The 19541-nt window shown below is 35.8% G+C and overlaps 1 protein-coding gene across 2 annotated transcripts in view; it reads left to right on the plus strand.

Annotated features, from left to right (window-relative positions):
- The first annotated feature begins 355 nt into the window (after nucleotides 1-355).
- Nucleotides 356-19541, plus strand: part of CEP120 (centrosomal protein 120) — a 40464-nt gene continuing 21278 nt past the window's right edge. Inside the window, exons 1-15 of one of the 2 annotated variants that reach the window (XM_063422901.1) lie at nucleotides 356-881; nucleotides 2085-2241; nucleotides 3177-3291; nucleotides 4206-4347; nucleotides 6302-6450; nucleotides 7524-7721; nucleotides 9794-10021; nucleotides 10264-10471; nucleotides 11519-11635; nucleotides 12863-13040; nucleotides 14954-15103; nucleotides 15950-16132; nucleotides 18384-18480; nucleotides 18569-18721; nucleotides 19304-19393. In XM_063422901.1, coding sequence (XP_063278971.1) covers nucleotides 419-881; nucleotides 2085-2241; nucleotides 3177-3291; nucleotides 4206-4347; nucleotides 6302-6450; nucleotides 7524-7721; nucleotides 9794-10021; nucleotides 10264-10471; nucleotides 11519-11635; nucleotides 12863-13040; nucleotides 14954-15103; nucleotides 15950-16132; nucleotides 18384-18480; nucleotides 18569-18721; nucleotides 19304-19393 — 2628 coding nt within the window. In that variant the 5' untranslated portion in view covers nucleotides 356-418. The remainder of the gene's footprint in view (nucleotides 882-2084; nucleotides 2242-3176; nucleotides 3292-4205; nucleotides 4348-6301; nucleotides 6451-7523; nucleotides 7722-9793; nucleotides 10022-10263; nucleotides 10472-11518; nucleotides 11636-12862; nucleotides 13041-14953; nucleotides 15104-15949; nucleotides 16133-18383; nucleotides 18481-18568; nucleotides 18722-19303; nucleotides 19394-19541) is intronic. The other variant, XM_063422900.1, reaches the window with a different exon arrangement.

Consider the following 19541-nt stretch of genomic DNA (forward strand, 5'->3'; position numbering starts at 1 on the left):
CTCTCCTGGTATTCACAAATGATGAATCAGCAACTTTGAAGAATACATGTTACTAAAACTCAAGGATTTTAAGTCTACACAAAGATTCTGTTAGGCCATCTATTTAAAAACCCTGTTAAACTTAAAAATGGGGGGATTTGCCTCAAAATCAAGACATATGTGTTTAACTTGGGATGCAAAGTACAGAGATACACTATTTTGTGACATTGCTGCTTAACCGAGTATTATTTCATATGGAACACAATACTCTAAAATATTACCTAAGGAGGACAAAGCTGCATTTCACTGCGACTGAATTCAAATTCTGCTCCGACGCTCATCACAGTGCGGGGGGGCGGGGGGGGACGGGGACATAAAGAAACTTCCCCTCTTTAATAGAAGACACGTACTTGAAGCAAATGGCATTCCTCCACTGACAATGCGGAGTGCTTGTGAACAGCCTTTTTATTCTTTTATTTGTGAGGTTTTCGACTACAGTTCCCCGCCCCTGTCTGACATTTCGTGCCCTGCGGCTGACCCTTTCGCCGTGGGGCGGTGCGAGAGCGGTGCCGGGGCGGTGCGGGGGCCGAGGAGAGGCGGTGCCGGGGCGGTGCCGGGACGAGAAGAGGCGGGAGTGGGCGGGGCGGACGGCGGAAGCGGCTGGGCCGGCGCTGCCGGGCGGAAGCGGCGGCGGTTGGTGTTCAAAGGCTCCGCGGCGGTAAAAGAGCGGCGAGTGGCGGCAGCGCGGGCGGAGCGGCCCGGCCCGGCCCGAGCGTTCGCGGTTCTCTCTGCTCCGCTTCGGGTGCGGCCGCGCTTCCCGGCTCCGGCGGCGCCCAGGCGGAGCGGGGAGATGGTCTCCAGAGCCGCCGATCGGCTGCTGATCGTCGTCTCCGTGCTGGAAGGTAACCGGGAGGGGCGGGAGGGTCGCGGCCTTCGGGCTGCTGTAGCTCCCCTGTGTCCTGAGAGGAAGATGAGGGCTGATCGCTGCCTCCGAGGTGTTTTCTCTGGTGGCGTGAGCGGGGTAAGCTGAGCAGCATTGTTTAAACCGGTTTTATTAATGAAGCTTTGGATCTACGCATCTTAAGGCCAGGATTGGCTACCCTCCGTTAGGTTTTGGAGGTATTTATGCAATGTGTTGTTTTAAGTGAATGAGAAAAGTAACTGTCTTTCCCTGAGGGTTTCGGCTTTTGTTTTTTTATTGTTTGGGGTTTTTTGGTTGGTTTGTTGTTTGTTTTTTGTTTTTTAAAAGTAGTATTTTGGTGTCTCTATCCCTTACCGCAATCCGCTGTAAGCTTTTTTTGTTAGTGTTGACTCAAACGTATGTCTAGTTGTTCATCTTGCATTTCTACAGGTTTTAGTTTCTGTGGTCTAATTAGAGTGTGTTTGAGTTGTTTGTTGGGATGTCTTTTTCTGTTTTGGGCTGTTTGGAAGATCAGTGGGGGGTTGGGTTGTTTTGGCTGAATGCTTTCACTTTGTCAAGTAAATCCTATTATCTCTGTGTCCATTTATGTAGTTTACCAGAGGAGCTTACTAATAAGATCCCGTCCTGTCGCCTGACATCCCTGTAATATCATCTCCCCACACTCTGATATAAGTAAATTTTTAGTTCTTTTCGTCATTTCAAATCGGAATATTGGATGATCCTGAACTCGGGACCAATCCTAGGAGAGTTTTAGGCATTCTCCTAATCTGGTAATGATTTTTTTTTTTTTTTTTCAGCGAGAGGCAGGAAAAGCACCTTTCACTACTTTTATAAGATCATGTTTTTATATTTTGTTGTCAGACAGACATGGACATCTTCACTTGAAGTAAAGCATTCACTCTCTTTCTCATGATTGCTCCCTTACCTATTGCAAATCATAGATTTCTCAAATAATTTTAATTCCTTGCTACTTTGTCCTCTGTTACTTAATTTCCTGTTTCTTCAAAAATAGCGTGTTTCATGTTAAGTTCTTTCATATTTCTGCATAATGCAAACACTTTCTTTAAAGAACAGAGCAGGGGAGGTGATATGGGAAATTAATTTTATTTAAATGATTGATGGCACAGATCTGAGCTCTTGCATCTCTTTTAGTGATGGTGCATGCAATGCCACTCTTTTACAGGGCGCTATTTCCCAAAACGACCCAAGCATATGCTTATAGTTGAAGCTAAGTTAGATGGTGAGCAGTTGGCTACTGACCCTGTGGAGCATACTGATCAGCCAGAATTTGCTACAGAATTGGCCTGGGAACTTGACAGAAAAGCACTTCATCAGCACAGGTAATGTTAAAAAGTGAAGTCTAATTTCCAGATAAAATTTAATTTTCTTGTCTTTACAGTTAGCGAAATACATTTTTTGTATTACTGTCATCTGATCTGGTTTTTGGGAACTTTCACAACATTATGGTAGATAGAAGTAAAAGGAAAAATGTACTAATGTGCAAAAAGAGGTAGTATATGGCAAGATAAGTGATGTTCAAAAATTCTAAAGGGTATATTTTTATATTACTAAAAAACACCCCACAGGCTCTTAGAGCAAGTTAAAAATGCTACAAAACAAACATTGCAGTCAAGTTTTCTTATGCATACTGTGACGCAAAATTAACTTAACTTCAAATCTGAAAAGCCTATGTAAATAGTTTTTGAAAATGCCAAGGAAATAAGCTGAGAAATTGAATGTTTCCATACATGTTATTTGGTTTTACAAGTCTTACAACTTATAAGTTGTAATATTATGACCATATTATCAAAGAAGTTATAAAGGCTGTATGATTTTTATTTGACAGAGAAAGATGCCTGTATTTGCTATGTGCTAGACATCTTATCTGTGCCTCCAAGTAGTCAGGTGTTTTAACGAAAAACTTCTCCACAAGTCCTGTTTTTAAGATGTCCCTGCAAGGCAATTCAAGTTTTGTGTGAGGCGGTGTGCTTATTTGTTTTATTGGATGAGGTATTCATTTTTTGGTAATGTCTTGTTAATAGCGCTTGAGACTCTGAGGCTCCAACACACTTTCTTAAAAAATTAAACCACTTGTTCATTCTCTCACTTAAAAATGACTTTATATGTCCAATAAAAATTCAGTTTTTGACCTAAAGAAGTTAGTTATAGAACGAGTTTTGTAGCATTGGCTTGCTGGAAATTTACAAACTATCTTTGAGAACTAATTGCAGAGATAAATTTTATATTTAATATTTCAACTGAGTTACTTTTTCAGGCTTCAGCGTACACCTATCAAACTACAGTGTTTTGCACTAGATCCTGTATCTTCAGCTAAAGAGAATATAGGCTATATTGTACTCGATTTAAGGGCTGCACAGGAAAAGAAACAGGTATGTTATGGAGTATAAAGACTTAAAATTTTGTTTTGACAGCAATGCTGTTACAGATAATATAATTTGAATTAGAGCATAGATTGAACTTTTGAGTCTCATGTTGGGGAAGGACTGATCATGTATGGGGATTTTGTTGCTTTTCTTAAGAGGAGAGACATTTTGACTCTGAGAACATGTGCAAATGAAAAAATACTGTTGGTACTAACCTTGCTTATATCTGAATTGGGTAATTGGATCACTAGCAATCAATCTACACAATCTCATTTAATCAACTGGAAAGTTTTATCTCAGCAATAGATAAAGAGCAATTGAATTGAGTCTCCATCATCAAATCAAGTCTTAAGTTGTTTTTGTCCAGTGGGCCTCCATGGAAGAAGATGTGTTAGGTGATTATTTCTAGCTCCTTAATACAGCATAGAGTAAGCACAATATAATTGCTTATGTAAATTTAATAAGCCAACACACTTGTATCAAGCTTGATCAAAACATAACTTTGATATGGGTCATAAAAGGAGTCTATTTGTGTCCTATTTTGACGTCACTCTTCCAGAGAATTTTCAATGCGTATGACTTACTGTGCAGCTGAGGACTTGAAGGTTTTCTAAATAAATATTTATGGTATATTTCTCTAACTTTCTCGCTATACAGGTCAGTGGGAAAAAACCACTATGTTCAGCTAGTCATTCAGTAGCCATTCTGTAGAATATTTTAGTACAATAGATTACTAAATAGACCAAATTTTTAGGAAAGATATTTCTTTTCTCTTTAAGAAACAAAGTGTATTTCTGTAGATGATGAAATAGAAGTACTAGATTAAGACTGAGTTTTCTGTCATGGTAGTATTCTATTTTTTTTCTGTGGTTTTTAAACACTTTTGGGTCTTTTTTTGTTTTTTTTTTTTTACTGTGTAGGCCCCTAAATGGTGTCCTTTGCTTAGTAACAAGTACCCTAAGTTTAAACCTGAAATCCAAATCGGTGTTGCATTGGAGACGGATTCAAAAGCACCAGCTGATAATTTTAAAGCAAAGGAGGCACCCCCTAGAGAGGGGAACAGTAAGTAACATGATATCACTCACTTTGAATTAAAAATCTTCCTGTGTGATTTTTAGAGGGACAAGTTGTAAACCAACTGTATTTAAAATGAGAATGAGCTGCTCATAGTTAATTCCCTTGGGCACTTAATTTGTATTTATAGGCTTTGGCAAGTTATGAAAGAAACAGGAAAGGAGCTTCTTTTTTGAAAGTAAAGTTTCAGTACCTGGGGTTTGGAACTGTAAAGTAGAAAAATGTCTCATTTGTTGGGTAGGCTGACTTCTTTGATGGGTTTTTCTTCTAATCTTTAGGTACTTAAGTTATGTACTATTGTTAAGTTTTTTTGTAGTAACATCTGCTTACTTTTGGGACTCATTCCCGTTCTGGATACTCTTGTTCATTTTTCTTGAAAGAAGTCAGTGAAATGTGTCAAAAGTCTATTGGAACTCAAATGTTAACACTAGTAGGTGCCTTTATGTGCTGTGCCTTTAAGTCTCTTTTTCATCTGTGATTTTTTTTTAATGCAAGTTAGTAGTTGTTAAAAAAACAACAAGATCTTAAAAACTTGATTGAAAGAGCTCCAAAACAAAAACATCTCTATCTTGCCCTGATCTCTCACCCAAGTGCTTAGCTACTTAACTTTCGAAAAATGAGTATTTTGGTACAACTAGTGGATTTTCTCCTGCATCCCTTACAATAATTTGTGTTCTTGGTCTGAAGGTACCTTTTCCCTAACTCTAAATCCATCATCTATGCGCTGGTGATCTGTGGCTGTGATTTTGTAAAAGCAGAGTGGTCAGTGGCAGGAAGTGTTTCACAAGCTTCTGGCCCAGAATTCTCTGATTCGGCTACATTTCTAGATTGGTTAAGACAGGATTTAAGCTTCAGTGTAAGATGGCTTATTCCATTCTTTCAGGTTTACAACAAAACACAAGGAACTTTCCATATTGTAAAATTTGTAAAAGAGACAAAGAATGACTGTAAATGATTCTTTAGTCTGCACTTCTCATGTGGTCTTTGTGCCTGCAAGTTCTCCTATCCCTCATTACACTTGCAAAAAATAAAAGAAGACCTTTCTGACTTTACTCAGCACTGTTTCCTATTTCATGTTTTCTGTGGAATAATTGCTACAAACAAGTTTGCCAGCTTTACTCATTCTTTCATCGCGTCAAAATTAGTCAATGTCATATTTATGTAATGGGGAACAAACAAACGTCTGGGTTTTCACAGTTGTGAAGTTAATATTCCAGTCATTGGGTATGACAAAGCAGTTCTAGTCTAGTCAGATACTTTTCCATTTAGTATTCCAACACCTTTTTCTCCTTTACTGACTTAAGTTGGCTAAAGCTTCCAGTACTTGAAACAGAGCTTTTCTGTTCACAAAATGCTATGTCATTATTTCTACTTGGTGTAACCTGAGAGCTGAATGTGTTGAAATACTGGCACAATAGAACAGAAATTAGCAAACCAGAATACAGTGTTTTATGCATTGAAGACCTCAGATGAAAAATCTTTAAATTAAACATTCTAAAGATCTGTGGAATGGCACATGATACTTGTTCCAATAGATTGCAATATGCACTTACTGTCCTGCATTTTCTTTAATGAACAAAGTAAAGAAACAGCATGGTTTCAACAGCACTCTAGTGAAATAAACTTCCAGTCACTGTAGCGTTTCTCACTGTAACAGAAAATAAAAATAAGAACAAGAATTCTGTCTAGCATGGTGTTCAACATAACAGTTGTGAACAGAAGTTAATTTCAGAATTTTTTGTAGCTGTTCCAAAGCATACTTAGGGACTTTTTTGTGCTTTGCAAAACTTTGGTACCAGGCATCAAGATCTTTATTTGTAATTTTTCTTTCCACATGTAATTTCCATGCATGATGCTTAAAAATAAAATTGCAATTATATATCACATTGCTGCAGCAATTAAAAAGGCCATTAGTTAATTAGGTTTATTTCTTCTCTCTTAGTACTCACCCTTTTTCCTGGACTAGACCCTAAAAGTATTGTGCCAGTCTTGAATGAAGAAGAGGGCTATCATCAAATTGGACCAGCAGAGTATTGCAGAGATCACTTTGTCATGTCTGTAACCATTGCATTTGCAACACGGTTGGAACAGGTCTGTCTCCTTGCTATGTGTAGGTTTTAGAATTATTGTCCCATGTTAGTATTTTCACCCTCCCATTCCTCATCTCTAATTAGTTTTTTTATTCTTTTCTAAGTTTATTTCAAGAAATAGACTTGTCCCATGATGAATTTTTATTAATTTTAAAACTTCGTGAATTTCTTGACATGTCAGACTGCAGATGAAATACAATTCTTTTGAAGGGCTGAAGTTGTATTTACTTTAAATTATGTATTTTTATGAAATGCATACTTCTCTACTGCCATATAATGTAAAAAGTTAATATATGGATAATATTAGTCTTCAGTATGGTGCATACACACCGGAGTTCAAGCAAGGTGAAATACTTTTCAAGCGTGTAAGACAGAGTTTGTATATTGCCTGAGGGAACAACTTACTAGCTTGGATAAAGTGCCATGCTAATGGTTGTTTCAGCTTTAGACCTCAGCTGTTGTACTGATTTGGTTTTAGTAGGTCTGGAATTCATGGTGTATGATAAACTCTCTTCAGTCATGTCGTCTTTCTTTTTTTTAAAATACTATCCCATGTCAGAATTATAGGACCTTGAGAAGTAAAATTTATTGTGATCATTTTGGGGTGGCTTGTGCCTCTTTAGGCATTGAACTCGCAGTTGCAGTTTCCTACAGGATGAAGTAGCTGTTCATCTGTTTCGGTCTTTTATTCAATTAAGTAAATTATGTAACAGCAACTAATCTGTATTATTTATATTGAAAATACTTATGAAGGCACAGCTTATTTAAGTATTTGTGCAGTACTTAATGTTATTAAATACATGTCAGTTATACCCCTTGGTGTTGAGGAGTCTCAAAGGTAATTCAGAATATTTTACAAGTTGTTATGCTTGTAAGTTAAAGCTTACTCTTTTTTACTTGGAAAAAACCCCATTTTTAATTTGAGTATTAATATAATAAGTTATATGTGGAGTTTAAGTTAAGATTTAGGTCAGCTGGTCACTTTAAGCTCTAATTTCCAAACTAGTGCTTCTGAATTACTGTACCTCTGCATCAAGGAAGAAGATACATTATTCTCTTCTACATCTCTTTCAGTTAGTTCCTAGTACTATGAAGCTCCCTGATCGACAACCTGAGTTTTTCTTTTACTACTCATTACTGGGTAATGATGTCACAAATGAACCCTTCACTGATTTAATTAATCCAAACTTTGAGCCAGAAAGAGCTTCAGTTCGAATACGTAGTACAGTAGATGTTCTTCAAGTTTATCTTTGTGCACAGTCAAAATTACAGGTAAGCTGTTTCATTTCAAATGTGAGTGAAAATAAATAATTAATATGAAAGAAATAGAATATGTCTCAGGCTGAATCTATGAAGCATTCTGTTTCCAAAGCTAAGATGGTATCATAGTATTTTGGCTCAAATATAAGTTTATTCTCTTGCTGATATGAGGAAAGCCATAGCAGCATGTTTCCTAGCTCAGGTGGGGTGCTGTGTGTTTAATTAGTTGCTGTTACAGCAAGCTGGTTTACATGTCATAATAAAAAGTGTTGCTGAAATACTATCTTCCCAAAGAGCTAACGTGGCACTTTCAAGAGCTCTGAGCTTTGGGTCCTGCACTGCAATTGGACCATCTGCACCCCAGAGTCCTGCTTTGTGCTACCTATGGTAATCTCATGTCAGCTGCTCAGGTCACTCTTGCCTAAGTTCTGAAATCACTGACCTCAGCACTCTTTGTGAATGATAAGGGAGGTCTGTCTTTTTTCCTGGCTCTGTAACCAAATGCTGTTTCTAAATACACCACAGACATTGTTGGGCTGTTATGGGATATTGCTTATCTTTAGCCTTGTCTTTAAATGGGGAACATGGTTTAGTGGGGGTTTGGCAGTGTTAGGTTAACAGCTGGACTCAACGGTTTTAAGGGTCTTTTCCAAACTAAATCTATGATTCTAAATATCAGGTAGTACTTAGAGTGTTTATGGTACTATGTGCATGGCTCAAATTAATTACAAAACAGGAGTCTGCTTCATTCAGTGGGGGTGGTGTAGGGTTTCTGATAGTGTAGCTGGTAAATAAGACAGTATTAGTTATACAAAGTAATTTGTGGATCTGGACCTTTTTAAAGTTATTTTTCTTTAAGTTTATACAGACCATTCTAGCATTTTTATGCAGGGTGCTTCAAGAATGTTTTTGTTTAAAACTTGTACTGTTTCAGAGTTTTTTGGGTTTTTTGCCTCAACTTTAAATATTTTTGGAGCAAAATGTGCATTGGTGTGTTTGGAATTTATTCTTACTCTACAGTCCTAAAGTATTTAATATAGCATATATGATACATATGTACACATATGGGGAACGATGCATGTTTGCATCACGTGTAAAAGACTTTTTGAACAAAAGTTCTTGTGAAATCAGATCTACATTTTGATTTAGTTTTCTTTCTTTGACTTCTCACTCAGCATCTTGAATCTTAGGATGTAGGATCAGAGTACTGTGTTCTGGTTCTTAATTTTAGCATACTTTTCAAAAATGAAGACTTTGGTTCTAAAAGGTGCTAGTGGCCAAGACTGGTATGTATATATGTATAGCATGACTGTATTTGTACGTATGTACATATATATAAACACCTAGGTATGTATACTGGCAGTTCACACCTTTCAGCACAACAGTTTTCCTTAAGTGCAAAAAATATTAAGGATGGGGATGCAGTGTTCTGATCTGCTAAATCAAAACTGAAGGAAAAAGCAGTTAGTATTTAGTTAGTATTTCCCAAAACTTGGGAAAAAGCAAGTTAGTATTTAAGTTTCAAAGAGTAACTTTGAGGAATAAATTAATAATACCTTAGTGTGTATTGGTTTTTGTAAAATCCATCTTTCACTCATATGTATAAATGCTAAGCTGTGTAAGGAATAAACAGTCGAGTCAAGTTTTCAAGTAATTATATTTACCAGGAATTCAAACCACAGTTACTTAATTCCAAAAATCCTTGCTACTTAAGTGGTGTCTAAGTGTATGTCCAAAGCCTTAAAGTAGCCTTTTTCATTACTTTGCAGTCATGCATTTTATATGCCTATACATGAAGGGCAAGAATCTGTGCTGTGTTTAGAAGAGTACTGAATCTATCCTACAGAAGGAATGATATGACAGGTCCTCAGAAGAGCAGTGCAGTGATTTGCTGCTGCCCTTTCAGTGAGCAAATCCCACCTGCTTAAAACTGATGGTTTACAGCTGTTCTTATTCTCAGCATGCAGGGACTAGATTAGGGATGATCATTTGTTGTGTTCACGCTTCCTTTAGTGAAGCGTGCAGATGGTTCCAGTGCAAATCACACATACCAGTTACTTTCTAGCACCTTTGTGTGTGTGCAGATCCATCTTTGCTGTGGGGATCACTCTCTTGGAAGCACTGAAGTTCCCCTATCTGGACTACTGAAGAAAGGAAATGTGGAGATTGACGAACACCCTGTGGCAATAGAAGGACCATTTGTTCTTGTTCCACCAAATAGAGCTAAACAGAAACTGCCACAACTGCCTTTGGATCTGTCTCCTACTGTTGGGGTATCTGTAATTCTTCAAAGGGAGAGCGTGACTACCCAGGTATGTCTTACCCATTGGTTGTTGGTTTAGATACTGTTGCACAATTTCACGTTAAAAAATTATTGGTGTTTCTAAATCATATTTGACTGGGTTTTGTGTAAAAAAAACCCTGAAAGAATTAATTGCTTTATCCTTTCATTGGCATTTTTCTATGCCTGAAAAATAATCTCCTATTATGGAATGCCATAGACAGAATTTTTCAATGCAAGCCATGATCAATAAAAAACTATCATTTTATTCAGCCTTTGATTCCCTTAAATGCTGCAACTGAACCCAAACAGCCACAGGAGAAGGTTCTGTCACTTGTTAGTGGAAAAACAGAGAGCCAGCAGCAGAGATCACAAAATGTCCCATCTCAAGCTGACCAGTGTTCTTCAAAAGAAGATGTAGCAACAGAAAGCGAAGTGGAAAGTCTTAAGTTTGAAAAAGGCACAAAACCAAGGAAAAGGGGTATGTGATGTACAATTTTTTGCCTGGTTGCCAAATGTGGTTTTGCATCATGTACTACTCTGTTCTACTATTTCATGAAGTAGTACTCATTTCTGATGATAAATTTCAGGCAAGTCAGAATTGTTTGCATAAAACAAATAACAGAAGCAGGGTAAATGTTGTGATTTGAACATGATTGTTGTTAAGCACACTGCAAGAGCCAGATTAGGTATTTGGCGGTATGTGGATTACAAGTGATGTGGATGGTCATCAGCTTGAAAAATAATAAAAAAATATTTTAGAATCTCCTGAAGTTGTGAATGAGAAGGTTTAGTGCAATGCCTGTGAAGAAACTGACTTGCTTAATGAGATGAAATACTAATTTATTCAACAGAAAAGCAGGATTAATGTGGATTTTTAACTTTTCTACAGAATTTACCATGTGGATAAAAATTTGTGAAGACAGTTGTTTGTATAATACAGATTCCTGGACAAAAACAAGCTTCTGGGTTGTTTTGTTTGTTTTTACATGATCCTTTTGTTTGGACTTGGTAGCTCAAGCTCTAGGAGGACTTGTTTCTAATTTGAGTACTGAGTAGTGGAAAATAGAAGAGGAACAGAGATAGGAAATCCATAATAACAGAATAAATCTCAAAAAAATGTTGTTTAGGTGAACATTCTTTAGCTAAAAATTCTTAATGCACATGAATTTTCTTAAGAGATGGTTTATGAATAAAGTGGAATGATTATTTTTCTAATGATATTGCTGGTGTTTTGAGATGTATCCTAAAGATACCAAATTCCGTAGAGGCAATTCTGTGTCCTAAAATGGTCTCTCAGGATTTGTCTGCTAATTCAGCCAATTTTTTTTTAATTCTAACTAGTCTTATTTAAGCAAGGATTAGGTCCTTTATATAGAATGTAAAAAGAAAGTATTGTGATCCCAGCAGCTGGTTTGCATCTCTGGTTAGGAAATCCAGGATTATGCTTTTTTATTAATAGTGATAGTAATTCTATAATTTTGTTTCGCTGAGATGTAAAACGTGTCCTTTCACATTTTTTTTTCAGAGCTGGTTGGTGGCTGCCCTCAAGAGGTTAACAAACAAACGTGTTTTGAAGAGCTTCCAGCTTTGAAATTGCAGAGCAGAACAAAGTCACCTCCATTAGATCTGCAAAATCCCAAAGGCAAAATTTATTGAATTTCATACAATAAATGAAATTTATCTATAGTACAACTTAAATTAATTTTAACAGTAAGCTGTATGTGCTTTTTGTTTTATGATGACCTTAAAATTCCACTCTGCCACTTTGCATCAAACAAGCTACGGACATTTTACCTGAATCACTTAAAATTGTTTCATTCATACATTGTAATAACTAGCTGATATTGAAGTATTACAGCATTTTTCTTTTTTGTAATGTTAATGCAAACAGAACACTTACAAAATTGAGGAAAGAATAAAGTCAATGCTAGTAATGATGTATTTCTTTAAAAATTACAAAAGTGGAAATGTTTTAAATAATTATGAAGAAGTATCAGAACAAGTAGCACTTAAAAAAGGCAGTTGAGAAGGTGTCTTATCTGACACTTTCATCCCGTCTTTTTTAGGGGCTTGGTAGCCCAAATAGCCCGTAAAGACTTAAACAAAATGAACATTCTTCTAGAATACCTTTTTCAAGACACAAAACCTGTCCGTGGGACTTGTAGTTTGATGTTTTACTCTCTGAAGGCACTATTGGGTCTCATTGTAAGGATGTGAGAAGCCTGGATGCAACTGGGCAGTCACTTAATGTTGCTTCTGCTTCCTAAATTATGAAGTGCATGCCATGGTATGTGGGTTCTATGACAGAAGCAGATGTGCTTTGCACATTTTAGTTTGCTCCAATAGCTACACCTCAGCTTGTGGCCGGGGTAATGCTGCCTTACATAAGCACTCTAATTGACCTGTTAATCTGTCTTTGTAATTCCCCTAAAGAAGTTAGTTAATTTAAAAACCCCTAAATTGTTAAAATTATTTTTTTCCTATGCATGCCCCTAAGTTGGCTAAGAACAATTAATATAAACTGAAGTCTTACAACATCTTTCTGAAAAATTTAATATCTTTGATCATAGTATAAACTTTTTTCAGTGAGTTAAACTTATATAGCTTCAAAGATTAATAAAGGAAAAATACTACAATCCTGTAAGAAGATTTAAAGTATATTGGGTTTTGGTGTTTTTCTTTGGAAGAAGTAACTTACAGAAGGAGTGGTTATTTTTACAATATTCATTTATTTTATAAGGAATAAAAGTCTCTTAGGAAAGCAAGCTATCTATTTGCATTTAAAATGTGGCACTAATTTTGAGATTTTTTTTATTTTGAGCAGAACAAGTTATAAAAAATGCACATAAATTCTCTTTTCTGTTTTCAGCTGATAGTGGTCCAGTAGCGATATCTCAGCCCAACCCTGTAGGTGTGTCCAGTTCTTCTGAGCCTGTGTCAGCACAGAAAATTGTCATTCCAGCAGCCTCTCACCATTTTTGCTTTTCAATAGACCTGAGAAGTATACGTGGTCTGGAAGTTGGTTTTCCAATAAATTGCATTTTAAGGTACAATTTATTTTTGTTATTCTTGGTAAATACAAAGCTTTCATAATTTGAGTGATTGCTGGCATGCTTCTCAGCCTCCTCATGCCTTTTATGCAGCTGATTTTCAGTAGCAAAATACTTCAGAATGTTCATTTGGCTTATCACTAAAGTGAACATTAAAGATGGTGTGTAAAACTTTACTTTTTTCTGTAACTGGTATTAAGTCTTATTTGAATGTCTGAGCTTGGACAACAGTCCTAACATCAGTCTTTAAAGGAGGAGGAGAATTACTTTTCATGTTACTTTCTGGCTACATTTCCAGCTGATCAATTAAGTGATTTTTTTGTTTGTTTTGTTTTGTTTGTTTTGTTTGTTTTGTTTTTTGTGGGTTTTTTTGGAGTTTTCCACATTCCACCAAGAATTCTTTATAGTGTTTCAGTAAGAGACAGATCACTGGTTTGTATATGAATCCAAAGGAAGCATATTCTAGTTTTAATGAAGAATCAGTGTAGTTAAATGCATTTCTGAGAGACTTGTAGATACAGGGATGATTCTGATGGTTTAAAAAAGAAATTCTACACTTGTTAAATTAATTATTGATGGTGTGTTTGAATAGTTTTAAAATTTGTCTTCTCATTTCTGTTAGGGTGCTTTTGGTGTTTGTGATGAAATATACCTTTAAATGGTGATTCCAGTCATCTGAAACCATTGAGTTTTTCAGTTTGGGGAGGTGCATCTGCATTTGCTTTGCCTCTTTTCTGGCAGAGCTTGATTCATATAGCTTTAACTGGTCGCTGGGAAGTCTAGTTGTGGTGGCGGTTTTAGGGGTTTAGATTTTGTCTGAATTAGGTTGAAGAGGTGTGAATGGAATGTAGGGGTGGAATATTTTAAAATACAGCTAATACAGAGTGCATCATTAATGTCTTTTCATATAGATTGCACTACTAAATAGTATGTGGCAAGTAACATACAACGGATGGACTTCTGCCACATGAAATCTTTTATGTAACATTGCAACTAATTTGTTTCAGAACAGTAACAAACATAGGTTTGTTTCACGCACTTGAGTTTTTGTAGCCAGTGATGAGCATGGCATGCAGTTGAAGAGGAGAAACATCCAGTTGCATAAATGTTAAGAAAAGTTGCAGGGTAGAAGACTGCTAATTTGCTGTAGACTGGAAGCATTATTTTATTCCAGTCCAAAAAAGCTCTTTCAACAGCTCTCCACAAAAGGTGAAGACTGCAATTTTAATATATAGAGCCATCATTTGATGCAACTTTTATTTTATTAGGAATTTAGCTGACAGCTGGCTTCATCAGTTTGATCAAAGTGAGGTTTAAGAGGTTCATGGCCTTCCCTTTGTTAGTTTATCATACACTGAAAAGTGCTAGTACAGTAATTTCAGGTGACATTTTAAGTCATACAGGTAAAATTATTAGACTTGCCTTTTAGTCAATTAAACTGTAGAAAGAAAAGCTAATGAAATTTTCTAATGGTTCTGACCCTGTGTATATGTATACCTAGTTATCAGTTATTGCATGTTAGTCTAGTCTGAACTGTAAGTATAGTGACAGATGTTTTCAAGTGACAATCTACATGTGAATATAAATTTTTCTTCTCTTTGCTCAGTTTATATAATAATCGCAGAGTTCTAGTAAAATTTGAATTCATCTGGTTGAGAACATACAGGTTAATAAAACTTTCTTTGTCAAAACAACAGCCAGTATAAAGAACCTGAGTCATTCCTGAAGTGAATGAAAACATGAATTAATTGAGAACTAAGTTCTATTGCTGTATTTACTAGTATAAATTTCTAAAACTTTGATATAAGTCATGCTTTAGTAAATGATGTCTAAACTGGTTTTCCTGTTGCAGAAGGTATAAGAAAAGTTATTTATAGATTTTTTTTTTTTGTTGTTATTGTTTTTATTAGGTACTCATACCCATTTTTTGGCAGTGCAGCACCTATTATGACAAGTCCACCTGTAGAAGTTAGAAAGAACATGGAAGTCTTTCTTCCAAAGTCATATTGTGCATTTGACTTTGCGACTATACCTCATCAGCTTCAAGATACATTCTTCAGGTAGTAATTTGCAGGTTTTTATCTTAATTACTCTTTTCTAGATTTTGTAAATGTCTAGGTATTGTAAATGCAATCACTTTAAGATTGTCTGTTCTAGAATTTAGTAAATAATTCAAGGGCTAATGCCAATAAAAACTTAATAGCCTACTCTTCTAGTTTCTCTATTAATTACATTTAGTGTCAGGAATTCTACATTTCTTAGTTTTATCTCTTGCATAATTAGGTATTGTTACTTACAGGAACAAGTGCAATTGCTGTAAATTTTAAAAGTAAAGCTTGATAGCACCGTTTTTGACAAAGTACTTATTGAAATATGTAATCTTTTTCTTTTGAATATGCAGTGACTATATGACATCTTTGAAAATACAGCAGGTACCTGGAAAGCAGCTTGCAGTGTTGAGGGCTGTAAAACAGTTCTCCCAGTAGTTCAACCAGCTTTCAATAAATGACTGAGATGTAAAAATGAATCATCAAAATAGCAGTATTTTGAAAGTAGGAGTGGAAGGAGATGTATTTTGAGTGACAATGGCTAAAATTCATTTGTACGTATTTATAAATGAAGATGATCGTGTTGTGTTAGCATTATTTTGTCAGTCATTTTCACTGTAACACTGTTAGTTCCTAATAAGTGAAGAAAAGAACGATAATCTGACTGAACCAAGTGACTGAGAAGATACAAAGTCTGTAGTATCATTCTTGTAAGGGAAGGGCGCTAAAACCACCTCATTGTTTGACATTTGCAACCATCACTGATTTAAGAAGTTAATTTTAGAACATGAGGTTCTAAATAAGAATGCTTCCTCTTTCATTTTGATGCCTGACACTACAATCACTTCTTTGTTTCAGATTGCCTCTGTTGGTTGAATTGTGGCACAAGGATAAAACAGCCAAAGACTTACTTCTAGGAGTGGCAAGGCTTCAGCTTTCAAATATTTTGGCTTCAGAAAAAACCCGCTTCTTGGGTGGGAATGGTGAACAATGCTGGCGTCAGACTTGTAATGAAACAGTCAGTTTCACAGCAGCACAAGGGTAAAACTATTTAAAAAATACTTAACTCTGTAGCAAGTTTTCTAGAGTTGTTTGTTTAGTGTTTCTCTGAAAAACAGCAAGCTCCTCCTGTTTAGCTTTTTGAACAGGTAAGCAGGCTGCAGGGTACTGCAGTATGCAGAGGGGAATAGACATCCAAGAAATGAAAAGCTAAATTGCCACTTTGTATTGGGCAATGTCCACACTACTACCCAAGTCATTGTAATAAACCTTTATGTAATCATGATCCTGGGTAAATTAAACTTCACATACAGATTAAGAAATAAATAATTGAAAAAAAAAGTTACTGAGGAACCGTTTTAAATAAGCACCGTTTTAAATAAGTTACACAATTATAGAAAGTGTTGATATTCCAGAAAGTAGTTAACATTGTTTGTCCATAGTATGCTTTTAGATACAACAAAGTTAGATGGACAGATACACCCAGACAATGGAGATGTCTCCTATTTCAGGATAGTAACAGGGATTTCAGCTTGAGTACATCAGAAAGAGAGAAGTGTTCATTTACACAGAGAAGTAATGGGGTTTTATATATATTTATACATATATATATAAAATATATGTGTATATATGTGTGTGTATATGTATATATTTTTTAATTTGTAGTTACTGCTGTCCTGTGTCCTTGTTGAAGATGATTAGGGTTCACAATCAGTGTCTAGACCCTCATCTTTTCTCTGTGAGGATGGAATTTGATTATGCCCTTAAAAATAAACGTAATTGCTTTTAAGACTGAGGCCTGTTTTAAACCACTACAGATTTTTTAAAAAGCGTGTTATATTTAATGCGCAGGAAATTTCATGTTAGTGACTGGTATCCCTCCTCTTCCCAACTTAATAGAAAATTGACCTCTGGCTTTGTTTAAATTTCTGTGGGAAAGCCATCATGGCCTGGTTACATTAAGATTCATACTTCTGCTGTTCGTTAAATGAAGCTTCATTTTGCACAAAACATAACCACTAGGTGGCATTCTCAAAATATAATCAGGTCTGTGTTCTGCTGTGCTGACCCCTTCTTATTCTTGCTCTTTTTGGTGTAACTTTCTTTTTACACTGGTGTATGTTCAACAGACTTGTTGAATCAATTACTCAGATTTTTGAGGTCCATTAATATGAATCTTTTTTTCCTTTTTAGTCAGTGACTGATGGAAAGTTGTGAGAATTTAATGCAGCAATTTATTTTAACTTAAGTGAAGTAGAAGCTTTTTTTTTCCTTTGTAAATAAGTGTAGAAGGCTGCACCCTTGTAAAAAGCATTTTAGTGTTGTTTATTTATTTGCTGAAAGTGAATTTCTGTGAAAACTACAGCCGTGGGTAATTCCTTCAGCATCTTGTTGCTTGATGTGTTCTGCAGCTTCCAGTTGACAAGTGATTATGTAATTTGCCTTACTGAGTGGTTATCACTGAAATGAGAGAGTTTGTGTTGACCAAGGTTTACACTGCATTGTACTTTCATGTGAGACTTTTGATAATTTCCAGTTACGTGACGTCTGTGTGTTTCTTCTCTTAACACTTTCCTGTGCAAAAGGCTGGCTTTATTTGCTGCATTTTGACTGTGATTAGAGACGAGGCAATTGGAAACAAACTGTTCTTAAGCAGAAACACAATTACTTTCAAATTAATTTATTAAATTACCTGTTATCTAGGCCTTGTTTCACTGTATGAGGGCAGGTAGATATTTTAACCTCTAAGTGATTTAAAGTTACCAGTTCCCTGTGCTGAAGCTTCCAGAAATGTGGTTTTTAGTAATCCAAGGATATTTTACCACAAATGATATGCTAAGTTACTCTGTTGTGGATAACTAGAAGGTTACTGTTAAAGTCTAAATGAGGAAAGCTAAGGAAATTTAATGAATATCTTAATTTGAAGTCAGCAGCAATGCCTGTATATGAACAGTTATATCATTAGAAAGATTTAGGACTGTAGATGCAATTTTGGATTATTCCCTCGTTGCAGGGATGTGTTGATTAAAGTAATCTGTTATTAAATAGGAAATAGGTTTCCAATGACAAGTTATCTGATTAAGTCAGAAAGCTTGCTGTAGATTCATAAACTAGACCCTACTTTAACAATGTATATAAGAGTGCATGTTTGGGGTCTCACATAGGCTACTCTTTAGAGATTCTGAGCTTGCACAGAACAACTTCAGCTTTGCTGTTTTGTGTGTTGTATTACAATTCTCTTTCTGTATCTTTGGACAGTTTTGATAAAATAACATTCTAATGCCATTTATAGGTCAGGCAACAGAATAGCAGAGCTTTCGTATGCCATCACATTGGAAGACTATGGACTTGTCAAAGTGCAAGAAGTTATGGTGTCAGATTCTTCTCAAGTAATTTTATTTAAATCTTTTCTTTTTCCCTTGAACATGTCTTTGAAAAGTTGAAGTTCCAATGAAAAATCCACTCTTTTTATATCAGGATGTAGGTGCTGGGCAACAGCGGTATGTCCCTTACACTCAGCCTTGCTGTGTCCCAGAAAACCACCCAGAACCTCGAGAAACTCTGGAATACAAAGCAGCACTGGAGTTGGAAATGTGGAAGGAAATGCAAGAAGACATTTTTGAAAATCAGGTTTTTACTCTTTCTTTTTTATTACCTAAATTACGTGATTGCCAGAGAAGGTTTAGCAGAATTGGTACAGAGAAGGACTTTAATTGTATTTTATTTTATCATTTTAAGTAAGAACTAAATTTTACTCATACAGAATATTAAAACTTCAAATGTAAACTACGCCATCCACAAATTCTGTGCTCTTAAGGAAGAAGGTTAATTTTTAAGTGAGTGAACAAGGTACTAGGTTTGAATTGCAGAATACCATCTTCACGATTTCCCATTACTCTTTATGAAATACAATAGAGTCAAGATTCAAACTGTTGATGTTAAATATTAATTTTGTTTACGTGCTTCTTTTTAAAAGGTAGTGAAACTCTAGTACCTCTCTGTTGGGATATTTTTCTCAAACATGCATTTACTTTGCATTTTGTACTTCAGTGTAAGAAAACTTTCACTGTCAGAACCATATCTTGAGCTGTACAAGTCAGCATACAAAACTCTTTTTCTTCAAGACTTAGATCTGCTAGTACTTTAAAGGTTCACTTGCAACCATTTTGATCTGGTTTGGGGGATTTGTTTTCTTTTTTTTTCATCTAAAAGCTTAAAAAGAAGGAAATGGTCCATATGCAAGCACTTGCAGAGGAATGGAAGAAAAGAGATAGAGAGAGAGAGGCATTAGTGAAAAAAAAGGTAAGGAAATTCCTCCTTATAGTTGCAGAAAGTCTAAATTGTTATAAATTTTACAAGATACTTGGTAACAAAGCGTCTGTGATTAGCATTTGCACCTACTGATATGTATGCATCTAGTCTACAATAGTGCAAAAGACTTAAAAGGAGC

The sequence above is a fragment of the Prinia subflava genome, chromosome Z (genome assembly GCF_021018805.1).
Source record: "Prinia subflava isolate CZ2003 ecotype Zambia chromosome Z, Cam_Psub_1.2, whole genome shotgun sequence".
Classification (NCBI taxonomy): domain Eukaryota; kingdom Metazoa; phylum Chordata; class Aves; order Passeriformes; family Cisticolidae; genus Prinia; species Prinia subflava.